Below are 18,067 nucleotides of genomic sequence, written 5' to 3'. Positions count from 1 at the left end.
ATCTCTATTCAGCTGATGAGTAAAGGCTGTGATGCAGACTAATTTTATTCATATTTTCATTCGTTCATTCATTTATACACAAAGCCCACTTTATCCTGGGTCGGATTGCAGGAATATACCATGAACAGGACACCAGTCCAGGCTAGGGCTCTATTCACACCTGTTTTGGGGAGCAGGGTGTCTACAGGTTTGTCCAAGTTAAATTTAAGACTTTTCAAGACCATGTTCCAAAAAAAATTAAGACCAAATCTAAAGTCACGCAAAAACATACTCTTTTGAAAAAAAAAAACTATATAATTTAATGTAACTTATTGTTCTTGTAAACATTCACCAGAAAACACTATTCTAGTAGAAGTACTTCGTTTCTTTTCCTTGACAGGCATTCACACACTCAGAACACAATATAAGGATCGGATAAACTTGTAACTATGTGACACTCAGAATGCAGTCACAACGTTTGAATCCAAGGCCATCCTTAAAAAATCCGTTTCCTGTCCACCGGGTGAGCAAAAAAATTTTCAGTAGGGAGGGAGGGATTTTTTTTTTTTGATGGATAAGAAAAATCGCAATGCTGTGTTTGCTTTTTCTTTCAGTACTTTTTTATTACAAAAGCAGACACATTTAATAAAATGACAGTTTAATCAACTGAAACTTGTACAAAAACTTTAAATTAGCATTTTAAATGCTGACTGCAACATTTGCAAAACTTTTATAAAGGTACTTAAAATGTCCGACACACGGACTTTTTGTAGTTCTGAATCGACCGTTAGGCCTAGTTCGGATGAAATTACACTATTAAAATGATCACTGAATGATTTGTTTTTCTGAATCTTTACTATTTTGTTGTTCGCTAGAATACCATTTTGCGATTTCACACTTAAGCAAATGTTTGAAAACTCTGGATCTCCTTCCTTCATGGTGGCTGCCATTTTTTTGTGCCGCACGGTGCATGCGCAGAGCTGATTCGACAGGGCTTTCCACAAGCGCCGGCTGCCGGCCATACAGCCGACTACACAATTAAGTCCAGCCGGCTACTTTAATGACCATTATTTTTGTAGCCCACAGGCTCTAAATATTAATTTTCAATTTTAATAAAATTAAATGTTTATCTAACGGACTGACAATAATGTCAAACTGAACCGCACTCATTTAAGTTGTGATTCGCGCTGTTTGTACTGATAATAACCACAAATTCCCCGCCGACTTCGTTGATCAAGGGAGAGTAACTCATCCGCGGCCCCGACATGCGGTGTGCGCGCGCGCACTCGGCGGAGGGAACAGAAGCAGAGATGACGCTTATTTTGTCTCCGGTAAACCAGTCTTCTCTCGTTCAATTACGTGCTGGCATCAAAAGACACCGTTGGTTGTAAATGAACCCAAACTGAGTGGTTGGAGTGTATTTTCATACACAAATGGAGAAATGTTGGCTGAGTGTTTGTGTAGCCCCACTGCAGACCGTTGTCGTTGTTAATTCATAGCATGCTCAGCTGCGTGAATGTGTCATGCACCGAAAATAAGAGATTTACAAGCCAGGAACGCCTCATGATGCAATAAGCAAGAAAAGAACGATGATTTACTGCCATTTTACTTTGTATTTGAGTAAAGTGAATAAATAAATGGTCTGTGGAAAATACATTTAATCCTGGGAACTGCGTGCACAGGAGTTTATTATTAGTGATGCAGTGCTATGCATTGCAAACTATTGACTCCCATATAGGGAGCAAAGCACAGCAAACTCTTGTTCTTCCGTTTTTCATCTTCTGTACAAATTTCGATTTCAAATAACCCAATAACCGTACATCGCACACAGACAAACAATACATCAAAATGTGCGGCTTGATCGGACTCACTATGCTATTACTTTGTTCAGCATTCTACGATTTTTTTCGCGACATAGTCGCGAAAAAAATCACACAAAATTTCCCATTCATTTTCTATGGAATTAATCGAAAAAAATCGCACATTTTCAATGTTTTTCAAACATCCGCTGCTCTGGCATGCTTTCACCAAGAGACATGATTCAAACTTTAAAACGGAAACAAAATTCTCCTGTGTGAATCTGGCATTCAACTTTTTTGCTAGGTTCTATACTTTTTGATCAGTCACAGATCAAACACCATGAGCAAATCTGGAGAAATTCCGGCTTTATAATGGGTGTCTATGGCGTTACACACCAGCGGCGCTCAGGAGTTTAGAGTGTAGAGAGCTTGAAAAAAAAAAGCTCTAACTTTCTCATTTAAACTGTTTTCAGCCACAATTTTCACTCTACACACAATTTTCTCAAAAGTAGTAGCCACACTTGTCCTGACTCACAATGTGTCTCCCTGAGTGATAGGACTTACAGTTTTTGAATGAGAAGCCTGAAAGTAAGGAGAGGACAGCCGATCTGCCCCATAGACTCCCATTATAAACGTGGCAGCGCTTTTACTGCAAAATCAGAAAAGTCACTTGTTTTTAACTCGCTCTAGTCCACATTTTTTACACTAGGGACAAAAAAACTTACATCAATGTGTTCATAGGAGCCTTGTAGCACTCAATGTGCAAGAATTTTGTGAATATCTCCTTTCGTTTCCGTGTAAATCAGCGTTGTTCGAGGAGAGGGAACTCTGAGAAAAAGCGCTCTTTGCTTGTCATATTGTGTCTTTTCCCTGCACCCGAGCACCGTTACCAAGGCGACGAGCTGCACTCAGGGAGCAGAGAGGGGCGGGGCTGCTCTCTCTCAAACGATAGGACTTAAGATCAGACACTGAGTGGTTGTCAAGCACGCGTGTGTTTAGCAACCGGTGGATTCGGAGCCTGCGCGATATAATTGTGAGCATCAAAAACGATTAAACTTTTTCCCCATCCAAAGTGTACCACATTTTAACGATATGACTGAGTAAAATCTCCATAAATTTAAGATTGAAAATTTAAGACCACGGGGTTTGAAATTTAAGACAATTTAAGACTTTTTAATGGCCTTATTTTAGGAAAATTAAATTTAAGACTTTTTAAGGACCCGCGGCCACCCTGGGGAGGTAAGAGGAAACCCAATAGTGTATTTTATACATAAATCCTTTTGGTCCAAAAGTTAGATTTCAACCCGAAGTTTACTGTGCATTACAAAGGACACTGGTCTTACAGGTAGGGAAGGGAATTTATTTTCAAAGTAATTTTTTTTTAAAATTGCTTTTGCAAAGAATAAATCAAATGCTCTGACAATAAAAATTTGTGATCGGTGGCAACCACATGGCTGTAAAATGCCAGTCCAGTCATTTTGTTTGGCCTGAATGAAATGATTGGATGTCCTACCTGCCTACCTTCTCACACGCTGCTTGTGCACTCCTTGCATGTAACCAAGTGGATAAGTGGTATAAATAATGGTTGCATCCATAGTTGAACTAAAATATCTCATCTCATCTCATTATCTCTAGCCGCTTTATCCTTCTACAGGGTCGCAGGCAAGCTGGAGCCTATCCCAGCTGACTACGGGCGAAAGGCGGGGTACACCCTGGACAAGTCGCCAGGTCATCACAGGGCTTGAACTAAAATATGTAATACTATAAATATTGTCATACCTAATTTGCTATAAATATTAAAGAAATACATTGTCTTTACTGCATCACATGCTTAGGCAGCATCCCGTGGAATGGATTTAAAAAACGCCATCCCAGCCTCATTTTGAGGTGTTATTCCAAGTTCAAGAACTTTGTCATTGTTAAGGCGCAACAAAATTTCTTTTGTGCTGGTCCCAAAGGTGCAAAAAGTTAAGGTGCAAAATATTAAGACAAAAAACAAACAAACAAACAAACAAAAAAAAAACCCACTTCGTAGATACCTGACAGCTAAGAAAGGTGATAAGTAATAAATATAACATATACAAAATGAACATAAATACACTTAAAATCAATATGTAAAAAATCAAGCAATATGTACAGGTTATGGATTGAATAGAAAAACAATGTATTGCACATGTCATATCTCAGACTGTGGAGATATCAGAGTTCAATGAGTTTATTGCAGTTGGAAGGAAACCGTTTTTAAGTCTGTTGGTACGTGTGCGTATAGATCTGAAGTGCCTGCCTGATGGGAGGAGCTTAAACAAGAGATGTGCTGGGTGAGTGACGTCCTTTATAATATTTTTGGCCCTTCTGAAACAGCGAGTGTTGTGAAGCAGATCCAGAGATGGCAACTCAGTGCCAACAATGTCCTGTGCCATCTTTACAACACGCTGTAGTGCTTTTCTGGCAGCTTTGGTGCAGCTGCTGTACCAGGTGGTCATACAGTTTGTTAATATGCTTTTTATGGTGCACCTATAGAAATTGACCAGCAGCTTCTGGGGGAGGTTGACTCTCCTTAATCTCCTCAGAAAGTAGAGTCGTTGTTGTGCTTTGCCTACTACCACTGGGTGTTATCAGTCCAGGAGAGGTCCTCTGTGATGGTCACTCCCAGAAACTTGAAGCTGGAGACTCTCTCCACAGCCTCTGCTCTGATGCTTACTAGGCTGTGTGCTGTCTTTTTGGAGGTCCTGAAATCCACAATGATTTCTTTGGTCTTGGTGTTCAAGACCAGGTTGCTGGTGTTGCACCACGCTGCCAGGTTATAAGCCCAATGACCGTCATATCATCCGCAAACTTAACAATAATTTCATGCATTATCTGTAGTTCTACAGGGTCACAGGCAAGCTGGTTGCATATCCCAGCTGGGTACACAGAGACAAACAACCATTCACACTCACATTCACATTTAGAACCAGCAATTAGCCTAACCTGCATGCCTTTGGACTGTGGGGGAAAACCGGAGCACCTGAAGGAAACCCATGCAGACACAGGGAGAACATGCAAACTCCACACAGAAAGGCCCTCGCCAGCCACTGGGCTCAAACCCAGGACCTTCTTGCTAACCACTACACCACTGTACCCATCTCATCTCATTATCTCTAGCTGCTTTATCCTGTTGTACAGGGTCGCAGGCAAGCTGGAGCCTATCCCAGCTGACTACGGGCGAGAGGCGGGGTACACCCTGGTACAAGTCGCCAGATCATCACAGGACTGACACACAGAGACAACCAACCTTTCACACTCACGTTCACACCTACGGTCAATTTAGAGCCATCAATTAACCTAACCTGCATGTCTTTGGACTGTGGGGGAAACCGGAGCACCTGGAGGAAACCCACGCGAACACGGGGAGAACATGCAAACTCCGCACAGAAAGGCCCTCGTCGGCTGCTGGGCTTGAACCCAGGACCTGTGAGGTGACAGTGGTAATCATGACACCACCCTGAATAATTTCAGAAAATCTGTTTTCCTCACCACTGCAATATTACTGTCTGCAGCTGAAATCCAACAGTTATGGATTAACAGCAATAGTATTTCCATTCAGAATAAAGTCCACAGTTTAATTAATCTACTTTAATCCACGACGGATGAATAGTTGCCTTCTGTCATGTGGTATGAAAGGGGCGGGGCATCAACTGCTGCTTGCAGTAGTGAATGAACTCGATTTAAGGATGAACTTGAACCGGGTTCTGGTAAGTTTGTTTGGTGGCTATTTTTTTTCTTTTCTTTCTCCAGCAAAAAGCATGGGGAAAACACACTTCTATGCACTGTGGTCCTTACACGAAGCACCTCGTCAGTGTATCAGGTGGGGTTGGGTCTTTTTTTTTTTCTTGAAGTTATATTTCTAAGTAAACCCTTCAGTTTCTCCTCACTGTTTTCTTCAGTAACGTGAGCCGGACCAGCTACCAGCTCCAAATCCCGCTGCCGTTACCCAAACAGCTCGTCGTGTTCAGTCTGGGGGACTGGACCTCATTTTCTTGCGGGACAACAGTATTAGTTGAGGTGTTTGTTAGCCCGGATGTGAAACCGCAGAAAATTGGAATTCTTTCACCACGTTCAAGGTACGATTCACAGGGGCGTCGTGGGGGGGGGACTGAGTTACCAGGGCCCCAAGTGAGGGGAGGGCCATTGAGGAGTCTGTAATTTTATTTTCCTTTAAATATATCATTTAAAGATCACAATACATGTTACTAACTAATGTAGTGTTTTGGGTAAATAAATGGTTTGATTAATGGATTGAATTGTGTGTCCTAGCCTACATATAGTGTCTGGGGACAGCTTCCCCCCTTCCTTTGCACGAAATGGTTTAGTCCGCTTTCACCGGGCTTTTTAACTCGGCGCATTTAAACAGCGCATGCGCATTGTAGGCTATGCGTGCTTGGAAGATGATGCACAAGAAAACAAAATCCGGTTTTCAGAAACGAAAAGAGAGGCAGGAAAGAGACAAGAAAAGAAATGAGGGAGAGCAACTGCTCACAAATTTCTTTCCCAAGAAAGGCGAGCCCAATGTGAAAGCAAATAGCCTACATTAAACAAACACCCGCGGTTATAAATGCTTCAATACCACCGCGGTTGTCAGTGCTAAAAACTGCACAACACAAAATTAGAAATAACATGATGCCTTTTTTGTTTGCATTGCAATAGTATACTAATCTCATCTCATTATCTCTAGCCGCTTTATCCTGTTCTACAGGGTCACAGGCAAGCTGGAGCCTATCCCAGCTGACTACGGGCGAAAGGCAGGGTACACCCTGGACAAGTCGCCAGATCATCACAGGGCTAGTATACTAATCGAAAATTAAATTATTTATTATTGGGCCATAACATAATTAGGCTAATAACCTAATTTAGTCTCAATGTCATAGGTTCATAAGGGTAGGCTGTCAAATTAGTAGCAAAGCTAGCTTGTGAAACGCATGGCACTCAGTTTCAGAGACTGTCACAGAGGGGGATGCAGCAACAGACCCCTCATCCTCTCATACTGGAGAATTTGAGACAAGGTGAGCCTTTAGTTTAAAATGAAAGCACATAACTTTAGCTATTTTAACTGTAATGTGTTAAGCAACACTAAAGTCATGCTCTGTGTTTTACTGAAGCCTATGTTTGGCTATAGCCTAATTAGAATAAGAGACTAAAAGTTTACATTTTTGTCACATCATAAGAAAAATAAAAATGAGTTTTTTATGATGCAAACGAATATATGAAGTTTGAGGAAGTTTTACACAAAATATTTGTTAAGCATGTTCAATCACATCAGTTAGGCTACATTGCCTGCTAATATCATAAGCTTCATGCTTGTAGAGGGATCTGTCCAGGTGGATAGAGATGATGTGGTGGAGGATGATGCAAGTGAAGGAAGTGAAAGCAGAGAAGCTTCTGAGAAAAGTGAAAGGGATGAAGAGAGTAGTAGTAGAAGACCTTTGGTGGCATTTACTGTTACAACTTTTAATCATTCTGCAAATAAAACAAAGATTCAGTGAAGTATTGTGATTTAGGGTTTTTTATTCAGTTAAGAGTTGTTAATGTGTGGCTACATAACTGACTGGACTGGTAGTATGTCCTTGTTAGATACTTTCAGCATTGTTAACTGCTGAGTTGTGGGAGGGGGGCCCATGACCACTGCTTGTGCACAGGGCCCAGAATTTGGTGCTGCGCCCCTGGGTACGAACATAAACCAATAGAAGCCGCGATCTAATATTTATCCATCCATCCTTTATTTTACCAGGAATGTCTCATTGAGATACATTATCTCTTCTTCCAGGGAGTCCTGGCCAAGGTGGCAGCAAATAAAGTTCCAATATACGTACATAGACAACATACACACAGAACATGCAATATTAACACACATACACGCACAGGCATTCCAAAAAATGAAAAAATAAACACAGACTAACAAACTAAGCACATAGACATTCCGGATGTTATGGACAATAAAAAATGAATACCCTTCTGTTAGCATAAATGATCAATAAAATCCACTTATGGTAGAGAACCTGAATATTTGTGCCCATAAATGTCTCCCTATATACTCATTTCTTCCCTCTTTACATTGTAAGTTGTTTGGTGTGGGAAGGAGATTGGACAGTGAGCCTTTTAAGCGAATCCGCAATGAAGAGCAGGAGAGGTGGATATGCCACAGTGTTGCTCACTGTCTGTGGAGAGGTATTTTCATTTCATCTGTTTTTTTTCCCCCTCCCCTTACTGCAAGTTTGTTCTTCACATGCATGGTTTCATGGCATCAAGTCTGTTTATTGGCCTGAGGTATGCTTTTAATCTGCTTTGTAGCTTGAATAATTTGATCTTGAGCCACATGTATATAGATAATCTGCTTAGTTATTTCTGCCTGGTAATTGCTGTCATTGGGTGTTTTTATCAGGTACACCACCCTTACTGGTGCAGCTTGTAAGCTTTTTACTGATGTCGGTGATCTATTGTTGTACATAATTCCTCAGCTCTCTTCTAGTCTGGAACATTCATCATCGTCCCATAGCCGGCTGTAGGGGCACCACTGATTTGCATTTTACCAAACTTGATCAATTTAGAGTAGCCAATTAGCCTGACTGCATGTCTTTGGACTGTGGAGGAAACCCATGCAAACTCCATGCAGAAAGGCCCCTGTCGGCCACTGGACTCGAACCCAGAACCTTCTTGTTCTGAGGTGACAGTGCTAACCCTTGCACCACTGTGCCACCCAGTCTGCAACATTTACTGACTAGATATTACTTGGGTTGTGAACCATTTTCTCTCATTAGTGATACTGACCAGTAAGGTATTAGGCAGAGACCCGTCCACCCGTAAATTTGACGGGCGATTGCCGATTTCAACGGGCAAGTATACACACAGACGGATACTGAAACGGACGATAATGCCGAAAATTTTCGCACATGAATACTCCCACATGTCATCCGATAAATCCAGTTATGTTCCGCCCACACACGGACTGGCCATCGGGAGTAGCGGGAGTTTTCCCGGTGGGCTGGTGGTTCAGCGTGGGCCGGCGGAGAAAAAAAAAACAACAGTTGCGCGCTGGCCTTTAATATGATAAGCAATGTTAACAGTTTCTTTAAGAAACTGTTAACATTGCTTATTACAGTTGCGCGCTGGCCTTTAATATGATAAGCAATGTTAACAGTTTCTTTAAGAAACTGTTAACATTGCTTATTACAGTTGCGCGCTGGCCTTTAATATGATAAGCAATGTTAACAGTTTGTTAAAGAAACTGTTAACATTGCTTATCATATTAAAGGCCAGCGCGCAACTGTTTTTTTTTTTTTTTCTCCGCTGGCCCACACTGAACCACCAGCCCACTGGGAAAACTCCCGCTACTCCCGATGGCCAGTCCGTGTGTGGTTCCGCCATCATTTACAAATCGTAAGAAACACAGTTTAATACGAAAAATACTGAAAACTTGAAATGAAAAATCAGAATATTTCATCGTTTCCGCCATTTTGGCCCGCACTGAATCTTGTAACATGCGGACTGAATAAATCGCGAATTCTGATTGGTCGAAAATTGCCAAACACTCTGCGTTGTAGTTTCCTCTTTCTTGGCGGGAGAACCGCATTTTTTTTTGCTGACTCACTCTTCTGGATCAAGATGAATCCCAACAAACGCCCCAAATTGAATGTGACAAAAACTGATTCGTTTTTCCACAAAAAGACAGAAAAGGTATGTGTGATACATTGATTAACAAGGGGGTTTCATTGGGGTATGGTAAAATAGAATACTGTTGGGTTTTTTTTTTATTAAATACTGTAACTAGATCAAAAGATTATATACAATTCATTGTTGTTTATTTTCTTTTCACTTTTGTTACCAAATCAAACACCATACATACATCTGATACATTCAGGATTGAAACTGAAAAAAATACAAAGTAAAAATATGCAATATTTCTGATCAAAAATTACACGCCATTTCACCCTGAAAATGTCCTAGAATGCAGGAAATGAAGTCTAAATTTCAAAAATTTTCTGGGGGGGCATGCCCCCAGACCCCCCTAGAGGGACTTCGCGCCTGCGGCGCTCGTCTTCGCACCTGCGGCGCTTATCAGGATTATATAAAATATTATTTTTGACTGGTAAATTTCTTTTTCTGCCTAATACCCTACTGACCAGTGTCTGTGACCTCTGCTATGTTTCAGCTGGTCAGTGGTCAAAAAATGATCAGTGACAAAAATATCAAGCCTACAGTGTCTAATTCCCTGTCCCTTTTAATCAAGGGTTATGTCAACACATGGGCTCCGGTCAGTAATGATGGCTGGTAAAGTGGTCAGTGAGGGTAGGTGTTCCTAAAAAAAATTGACAGCTGAGTCTAGATGGACAGTGCAAACTGAAGTGTGTTTTTGATTTTTGGAGAAGGATTCATTTTAACTGCTGCATGTTCTGATATATAATTTGTGAGGTTACTGATGTGGTTTGGAGCAAAATTTAAATCTGGTCATGTCCATAAATATTACTGTATATGATATTTATGGTACTGTGCCTCTAGCCTGGAAGACCTCATATTATTTATTGTGTTTTACAGTATTGCATCTGTGACTCATCATATGTACATTGTATAATAAAGGTGAAAGCCGGCTTTGTTAGCAGTACGCCATTGGTGAAAAGGAGACGATCAGCCCCCAGTCAGTCCACCAGTTTATCCCAGACCCTTCTGAGCAGTGCTAGCACCAACAATGTGAGGAGTTCAGAGTTGCATTTAAGTCTAATTTAATTATCATCCAACTGATTTTTATTTGCTGCATACATCAAGACACTGCAGATAAAGCAGTTTTATCATATGTACATTTCTTTTGATTTTTAATTATTTAGGCAAACTAATAACACTTAACAAATAATAGCAAGGATTTAACTGTAATGGTGGTCCTGTCCTCCTCAAGATCACATCTCCGAGATCATCGCCTGAGGACACCGTCAGTTATGCAGAGCTCACAACAAGCAAAGAGGATATCCCGAGTATGAGACTCAGAACATCAAGAGTTTGGAGTTTGGTGAGGAATACTCAATGGCATGATTATTTATTAACTATAAATCATTTGTAAAGATTAAAAAAATTAAGCAAAAAAAAGTCCAACTCTTCATTAGGTGAAGTTCAAAAAGGAGATATAGACTTATGCTAGTATTCTAGCATATAGCATATATAGCTATACTAGATAGTATAGCTAGGATGCTAGTATATTAAATGTATGAAATCTGATTATGAATATAATAAATTTTACACACATGTAAATGTGTACTATTGGATCAATATTTTTACAGCCTTTACCATTATCATTTAAAAATAAAATTGTGGATCCTCTAACTATGCTTTATACACGCCTACATGTTCTCAGACCCAATTTTGAGCAATGAAAAATGGCAAGATTTCAAATCATTACCTTATAATGAAGCTTAGTATTATTCTAATGTTTACTTTCGCATTTCTCTACACTGCATGAAGGAAAAAAATCCAAGCTGGACAGTGATTGGAAAGAGAGGATGTAGTTTGAGCTCTGAAGGATCTGAAACGCAGCGGAGATCAAGCCAAGGTTCAAACCTCAAGAAGCGCAAACTGAGCATATATACATCGCAAAATGTGGAGAGGGAAGTTGTCAAAATGATGAGGGATTGCCGAGCAGGTGAACGTTAACACCACATTTGTTAAAAAAAAAACAATTTTGTGCATTTTGTGGTCCCTTGGCTAAGAAATCTTTTTCATTGGCCTTTTTGTCTGATTCATTATCCATTTTGATAAGTGTGGCAGTAAATCTCTGATTAAATACATCTAAAATGGTTTAAGTGGCTCTTAAAGTTTTGAAAATGTCACTGAATGTTCGTTATACTATCCCTGGCCATGTTATTAGGAACACCATATTTAATACTGGGTAGTATTAGAACAGCCTCAATTCTTCCTGGCATGGATCCGACAAGGTGAAAACGTTCCTTTTGAGATTACGGTCCATGTTGAAATGATTGCATCAGCTAATTGCTGCAGATTTGTCAGCTGCACCTTCATGTTCCCAATCTCCCATTCTACAACATCCCAAGGGTGCTGTACTGGATTCAGGTGACTGGGGAGGCCACTGAAGTGCAATGAACTCTGTCATGTTCATTCAGTTAGTTTAAGATGACTTGTTCTTTGACATGGTTCACTATCATGCTGGAAATGGTTATTATAAGATGAGGAAATTGTAGCCATAAAGGGGTGCATATGGTCAGCTAAAAATAATCTGATAGGCTCGGACATTGTCAATGCTTGGTGGTTGTTAAAGCTGCAGTAGGTGACTTGTATTTTTTTTTTTTTAATAATTAAAAAAAAAAACACCTAATAATCAGAAAAAAATAAAAAAACAGGCCTCTCTGGCTCCAATTAGTACTCCTTATGTCATTTGTAAGAATCCACTACACTTGCATCAAAACAACCAATCCAAGCCAGGAGGAGTGGCTTGATCGTGTATCAGTAACTGCTTGTGCACATGTTGTGCCCCCCCCCATGCATGCGCTCACTCTGTCAAGCTCAACATCATCAGGGAGTGACTTCAGGAGCTTTGCAAATGCAATGGTGAATAAACAATCACCAGCAATTTAAATAAATAAATTAACTTGCCAATGACAGACAAGAAAAGACCAATGAAGAAAGCAATCCAAAAAGAGAAAAGTAGACTAAGCCCAAAATAAAACAAGGGTAAACATCAGAGCAGCTTTTCAGAGGTGGAGTGAGCTACGGGACCTGAAAGGATTCAACACAGATGCCAGGTTGGCCACACTTCTTTAACCACACTTGACGGGTGATTTGCTTTTTGTTTTTGATTTGATTTTTGAAAAAAAAAAAACTCTGAAAGCTAAGATGGTAGAGTTGTGCTCCTTCAGGTCCACACTCTTCTCAGTCTTAGCAACTTCAGCTTTATGGGGCCCAATGTTTTCTTGGCACACATTCCCTGCACCATTACAGCACGTACCACCATTCTGACAAACGGGAGGCTGGGTCTGTGAATTCATGCTGCTGATGCCAAATTATGACCTTGCTCTCTATATATGGTGGCAGAAAGATGCATCAGACCAGGGAATGCTTTTCCAATCTGTTTCTTGCCACTGTTGCCTCATTCCTGCTTTTCGCTGACAGGAGTGGAACCCAGTGTTCATACTCCTCAAAATTTGACATGGTGTGCAGTCTGGGATGTTTTTCATTTCATTGATTCAGAGAGTGGTTATTTCAGTTACCCTATCCTTCCTGTCAGGTTGAACCAGTCTGTGCCGAGTTTCCCCAAAAGCATCGTAGCACAAAGATCATCGTTAAATGGTAGAGCGAGCAGCACAATGAACATTCTCTCTATCTCCTAGTTAAGATCTTAGCGTTAAGAGGCTTTTGGAAAACCCACCACTGGTCATTCTCAACCTTCATCCTGACTTCTCTTGGCAACAAGGTGTTTCCACCTGCAGAACTGCTCACTGGATGTTTTTTCATCTTCTGTACCATTCTGTGTAATCTCTAGAGGCTGTTGTGCATGAAAATCGTAGATCAGCAGTTTCTGAAATGCTCAAACCGGCCCATGTGGTACTACAACCATGCCATGATCAAAATCTGCGAGATCACATGTTGATGTGAACATAATTGCATGAATGCACAGGTGTTCCTAATAATTGGATGGTGAGTGTATGTGTATGCACTGTGTACATGGATTTTTAAAATATGTGTAGACTCTTTTTACCCTTTTTATCTCTACTGTTTACCTGTTCCAATCAGAGCACCCATCAAAGCGCTGGAACCATACCATGTGTTTATGTGATCCTGACACAGCTGTCCTGGTTGGTGGGGAGACTGCAGACCACAACTTCTGTACGGACTCCATATGGAAGCTGGAAATTGGTGTGGTGTTTTTCTTACATACCTCAGTTTCATTATGTTAACCTTTTGGGCAATGACTGAAATAAGCTTCCAGTTTTAGCAACTAAATTGCATGTAGAATAGCAGTGGATATGTTTTTCCATTACTGAGCCATTTACTCTGTGCTTTTCAGTCATGACTGCCAAAAGTCATCTTAAACTGTTTAAATGTTGCTTGACCTTTTTTTTCTTTGCTGTTTAGGTACAGACAGACACAACTTTAAACACGCTGATTAAAGCTAGATGGCTTTTCGATTTCATAAAATCGGTGAAATTTAGTTTCCTCTGAAATTTGGTCATTGTGATATGTTTAGTTCTGTAATATCTCTCAAAATATCAGGCCATTCTGTGGCTGGGAAGTTATTTAATTTGAGGGGATTCCCGAGCAAATATGTATGAAATTGCTCGCTTCGCACAAACAGGAAGTCCATGTGTGCATGCGCAGGTTTACCTTGACCGTGCACTGACAGTTGCATAAATCTGTCTCTAAACGAACAGCTGATCACACCGAGGTGCTCGCTGACCGCTGATATTTATTAGTTTGGTCCTGTGTTTCCTTTCCTTTGCAACATAATGTCTTCTCACTTTCCGTTACTGTAGTCGATCTTTCACATTTCATTCGCACACTCGCATCCTCCGTTTTTCTCTCCTGTTTCAAATTTGTATCCCACAATGCCTTGCATGAACAGGGAAAGTCCACCACATGATGCATGACATAGTATCTTGAATTGGGCCATGGTGAAGCAGGAAAATATAGCGGAGAATTTCGGGCCATCTGGCCCTGAATTCATTAATTGTTCTATTTAAAAAAAAAAAAAAAACTAATAAAATTGGAAGTCTGTGATTCAAATTCTGTAGCTTTTAGTCCACTAAACAAAAATAATTGGGTGTCCAGGAACCTTCTTTTTATGACCTACATTTATAAAATCTGAAAGTCAGTCTACCTTTAAAATGCATAGAAAAAAAATTGATGCTAACCTCTTGCTACCTCCTTCAGATGGTGATTTTTGGTTCCCCATGAATTCCTCTACGGTTGGTCCACTCCCTCCCAGCTCTCAAGGGCACTCTGCAGCCTTTGACCCTAAAAATAAGGTGGTTTATGTGTATGGTGGCCTTAGAGAAGGTCAACGCTATAGTGATGTTTATATGCTGGACACCCTGACCTGGAAGTGGAAACTTATTAAAGTGAGTTTGAGTTAATATCTTCTGTTAAATGCAGTTTTGAGTAGATCAAACTCAGCACTGTTGTGGAAGAGTGCATGTGTGTAGTTTCGGTGTTAATCGACTTTAAATATTAATTTCTCCCAGTCAAAAGGAAATGTCCCATCATTGGCGTACCACAGCTGCAGTATTTATAAGGGTGAGCTGTATGTATTTGGAGGGTTGCAGCCCAGTCGAGGTCCTGGAGGCAAAACTTGCAGTAATGCTCTTTATATCTTCAACCCTGAACATGAGCTGTGGTACCAACCAATTGTGGAAGGGCACCGTCCTCTTCCCAGGTTTGGGTCAGTGTGCCATTTTATTACTAGCCTTTCTGGTGCTTGGGCAGCAATACATTTGCATAATTGTATATTTCATGCCTCTCAGTACTTGTTGATATTTATAAACAGGCACTCCAGCACCCTACTGCATGACAAAATAGTGATATTTGGAGGCCAAAAAACTGCTGCCTACCTCAATGACCTCCACATTTTAGACCTTGGTAATGGAAATATCACTATTTGAAAACACACATGGAAAATGTGATTATTGAAAATATGTCACTAACTGCTCAAATTGTCACTAAAGGCTTTATGGAATACGCTGCAGTGAAATATGAAAACATGCCACCCCTTGCCCGTGGGTAAGAGTGTTCTCTGATTTGAAGTCACTTGTATGTTTATTTTAATGAATTACATTCCCAAATCTATTTAAATAAATGTCTACATCAGCTGAGTGAGAAACTAATGATGTCTGGTCTGCAGCCGCACACCTGGCCAGATGTAATGCTGTTCTCTAAATGTCTGTATCTGTAGCAGTGTATATTTATGTAACTCTGGTCATAAGTTCTTTCTCCTTTCACATGGTCAGGTTTCATGCTGCTCTGCCCATGTCTGACAACAGGGTTCTGATCAGCGGAGGCTGCAGTGCTTTAGGAGCACTACAAGATCTCTATCTCTTCAATATAGGTTAGTTTATAACAGGGCTTTTCAAAGTGTGGGGCGCCAGAGTTCTTCAGGGGGGGCGCAACGTGAGAGACACAATGGATCGATTTTTAGTACCTAAAGCTACAGTGAGTGAGGAGACAGAGTCTGGGCCAAGCAAAAAAACAGAGCCTCCAGGATGTTGCGATTTGCAACTTCAGCGCAAATTCAACCAATCCCCGCGAATTCAGGGCGGTGTTGCAATTATATCCAATCACCGCAACTTTCCCGCAAATTTGACCAATCGTTGGCGTCGTCTTGAGGTGACGTTGACAAACTACCTTCCGCCTTACTTCCGTGTGTTCAAGAGAAGCAGCATGCGCGTCGTGTTGCCAGATTGGGCGATTTCAAGTGCATTTTGGCGGGTTTTGAACATATTTTGGACTGGAAAACGTCAGCAGTATCTGGCAACACTGAAAGTGTGTTATGTTTACAGTGAAGGACTGTGTGCACTTTATTTTTTTTTTTACTTAATACAAGAAGTTAATGGATGCCAACATTTTTGCCAAAATGGTATTTTATTTTCCATTGTTTAGGCAGCTTCAGCATCATACTGTAAGATTCTGTTCCAATTGTATTTTTCTTCTATGAAGCCTGAGCCATTTTTTTATTAGTTTATAATTATTGTTTAATTTAGTCTTCAGGAGAGACTGCCTGCACACAGTACTAGTATTAATAGTTTTTTTTTCTTACATAAAAGCTGAGGCATTTATATTATATTTTAAGGTAACTTCATGTTGTGCTGTGAGGTTCTGTGCACTTTAACTTTTGAACCAACAGGTGCATTTGGATAAGTAAAGCCTATTTTTCTGCATTTTTGTAGTCCTGGTAATCTTTTATATTGGTAAAGTTGTTTATAGGACCATTTCTCTTTGTTTTTTTTAATCAATAGTTTTTCAGTAATAATATTTAACATATCACTCAATTTTAATCACAAAAAGAGAAAATCGCAACAATTTCTCGCAACTTTCACTTCTTCCCGCAATGTAATCGCAACAAAAATCTAAAAAACACCGCAACTTTCATCGCAATTTTTTTTGGAAAACCCCCGCAACATCAGACATTTTAGCCCACAACAATCACAAAAAAGGCCTGCGGAATCCTGGGGGACTGGAAAAAGAAGGAAGTATGACCACGATTATTTAAAGTTTGGATTTTCATGGACTGGATCTGAAGATGCTCCACTGCCACAGTGTGTTGTCTGCCAAGAGGTGCTAGCTAACGATGCTATGAGATGTTTAAAATGTGTAAAACAAGATGTTTTAAAAAGCACAGATGTTTAAAATGTGAAAAAGAAAAAAGTGTACAACAACCATTTTTTAAAAATACGAATGGAACATTAAGTATAGCAACAACAAAAATTGTAAGGGGGGCGCGGTTGTTTATTTGCTCTCCGAGGGGGGGCTGACTCTCCACACTTTGAAAACCCCTGGTTTATAATATTAAAAAAATTGGGTCTGCTAAAACGGGTTGTTACTAATAAAGTGATGTCTGGATTAAAAATGAGACTTTTGGGTGCTTTTTGTTTTGGTACAGAGACCAGCTGCTGGACATCAGTGGTGTGTCCATTGCTCTCCTCAAAGCCTCGTGCTGGACACAGTCTAATCAGTCTGACTGGCACTGCACCTTCACACACTGGTGAAAGAGACCGGGGAGATGGCCAGTACACCATCGTAGTGTTTGGGGGCTCAGATTGTATTGGCACATTTTATGATGATACAGTCCAGTGTGTCATGGAAATCCCTGATGAAGGACGGGGACTACATATAAAAGCAACTTGCAAGATCATGGTGCATTATTGAGAAACTTGACTGTTAAGTGGTGCAACTTTTATTCTAAAACTTCAACTTTTTTTCCCCCCCTTCACAGCACTTATGAGAGAAAATGGAACTTCTTGTCAAGAAGGCCTTTTTTATTTTTTTCCTTTTTACATTTTATTTTAAAGCTGATTTTACAGGTTTAAACAGCTGCTTGGCAGCTACTGTTTATTTACTACAAAGTGAAATTTCTATTTTCAGTAAAATTGTCTGGCAATTTCAGAGATTAACACACCATTTGTCATTTTGGTCCAATGAATGTTTCCATTTATTTGGAGGAACCTTTTTTAATATTTTTTCCTTTCTTGTTTCACTTTGACACCTTATGTCACATTCACAGGTGTTTTATGTAATTTACCTCTTTTTGTATCTGCACATATTTT

General features: G+C 40.2%; 1 protein-coding gene across 3 annotated transcripts; it reads left to right on the top strand.

The window, feature by feature from the left end:
* The first annotated feature begins 5,488 nt into the window (after positions 1 to 5,488).
* On the top strand, positions 5,489 to 17,953 carry zgc:163014 (uncharacterized protein LOC100038766 homolog). Of its 3 annotated transcripts, XM_060934251.1 has the most exons (13): positions 5,490 to 5,625; positions 5,705 to 5,881; positions 7,877 to 7,982; positions 10,389 to 10,499; positions 10,702 to 10,812; positions 11,262 to 11,439; positions 13,545 to 13,667; positions 14,682 to 14,869; positions 14,993 to 15,189; positions 15,295 to 15,386; positions 15,473 to 15,527; positions 15,755 to 15,852; positions 17,404 to 17,953. In XM_060934251.1, the coding sequence occupies exons 1-13, from the start codon at positions 5,492 to 5,494 to the stop codon at positions 17,667 to 17,669; spliced, it is 1,836 nt and encodes a 611-aa protein (XP_060790234.1). In that variant the 5' UTR covers positions 5,490 to 5,491; the 3' UTR covers positions 17,670 to 17,953. The 3 variants fall into 3 exon arrangements, with proteins under 3 accessions (XP_060790233.1, XP_060790234.1, XP_060790232.1); XM_060934250.1 differs by having other exon boundaries at positions 5,489 to 5,625; positions 13,599 to 13,667; positions 14,993 to 15,386; XM_060934249.1 differs by having other exon boundaries at positions 14,993 to 15,386.
* The last annotated feature ends 114 nt before the right edge of the window (positions 17,954 to 18,067 follow it).

This window comes from Neoarius graeffei, chromosome 11 (genome assembly GCF_027579695.1).
Source record: "Neoarius graeffei isolate fNeoGra1 chromosome 11, fNeoGra1.pri, whole genome shotgun sequence".
In the NCBI taxonomy this organism is placed as follows: domain Eukaryota; kingdom Metazoa; phylum Chordata; class Actinopteri; order Siluriformes; family Ariidae; genus Neoarius; species Neoarius graeffei.
Note: the sequence above shows the minus strand (reverse complement) of the source record. Positions and strands in the feature narration are given on the sequence as shown.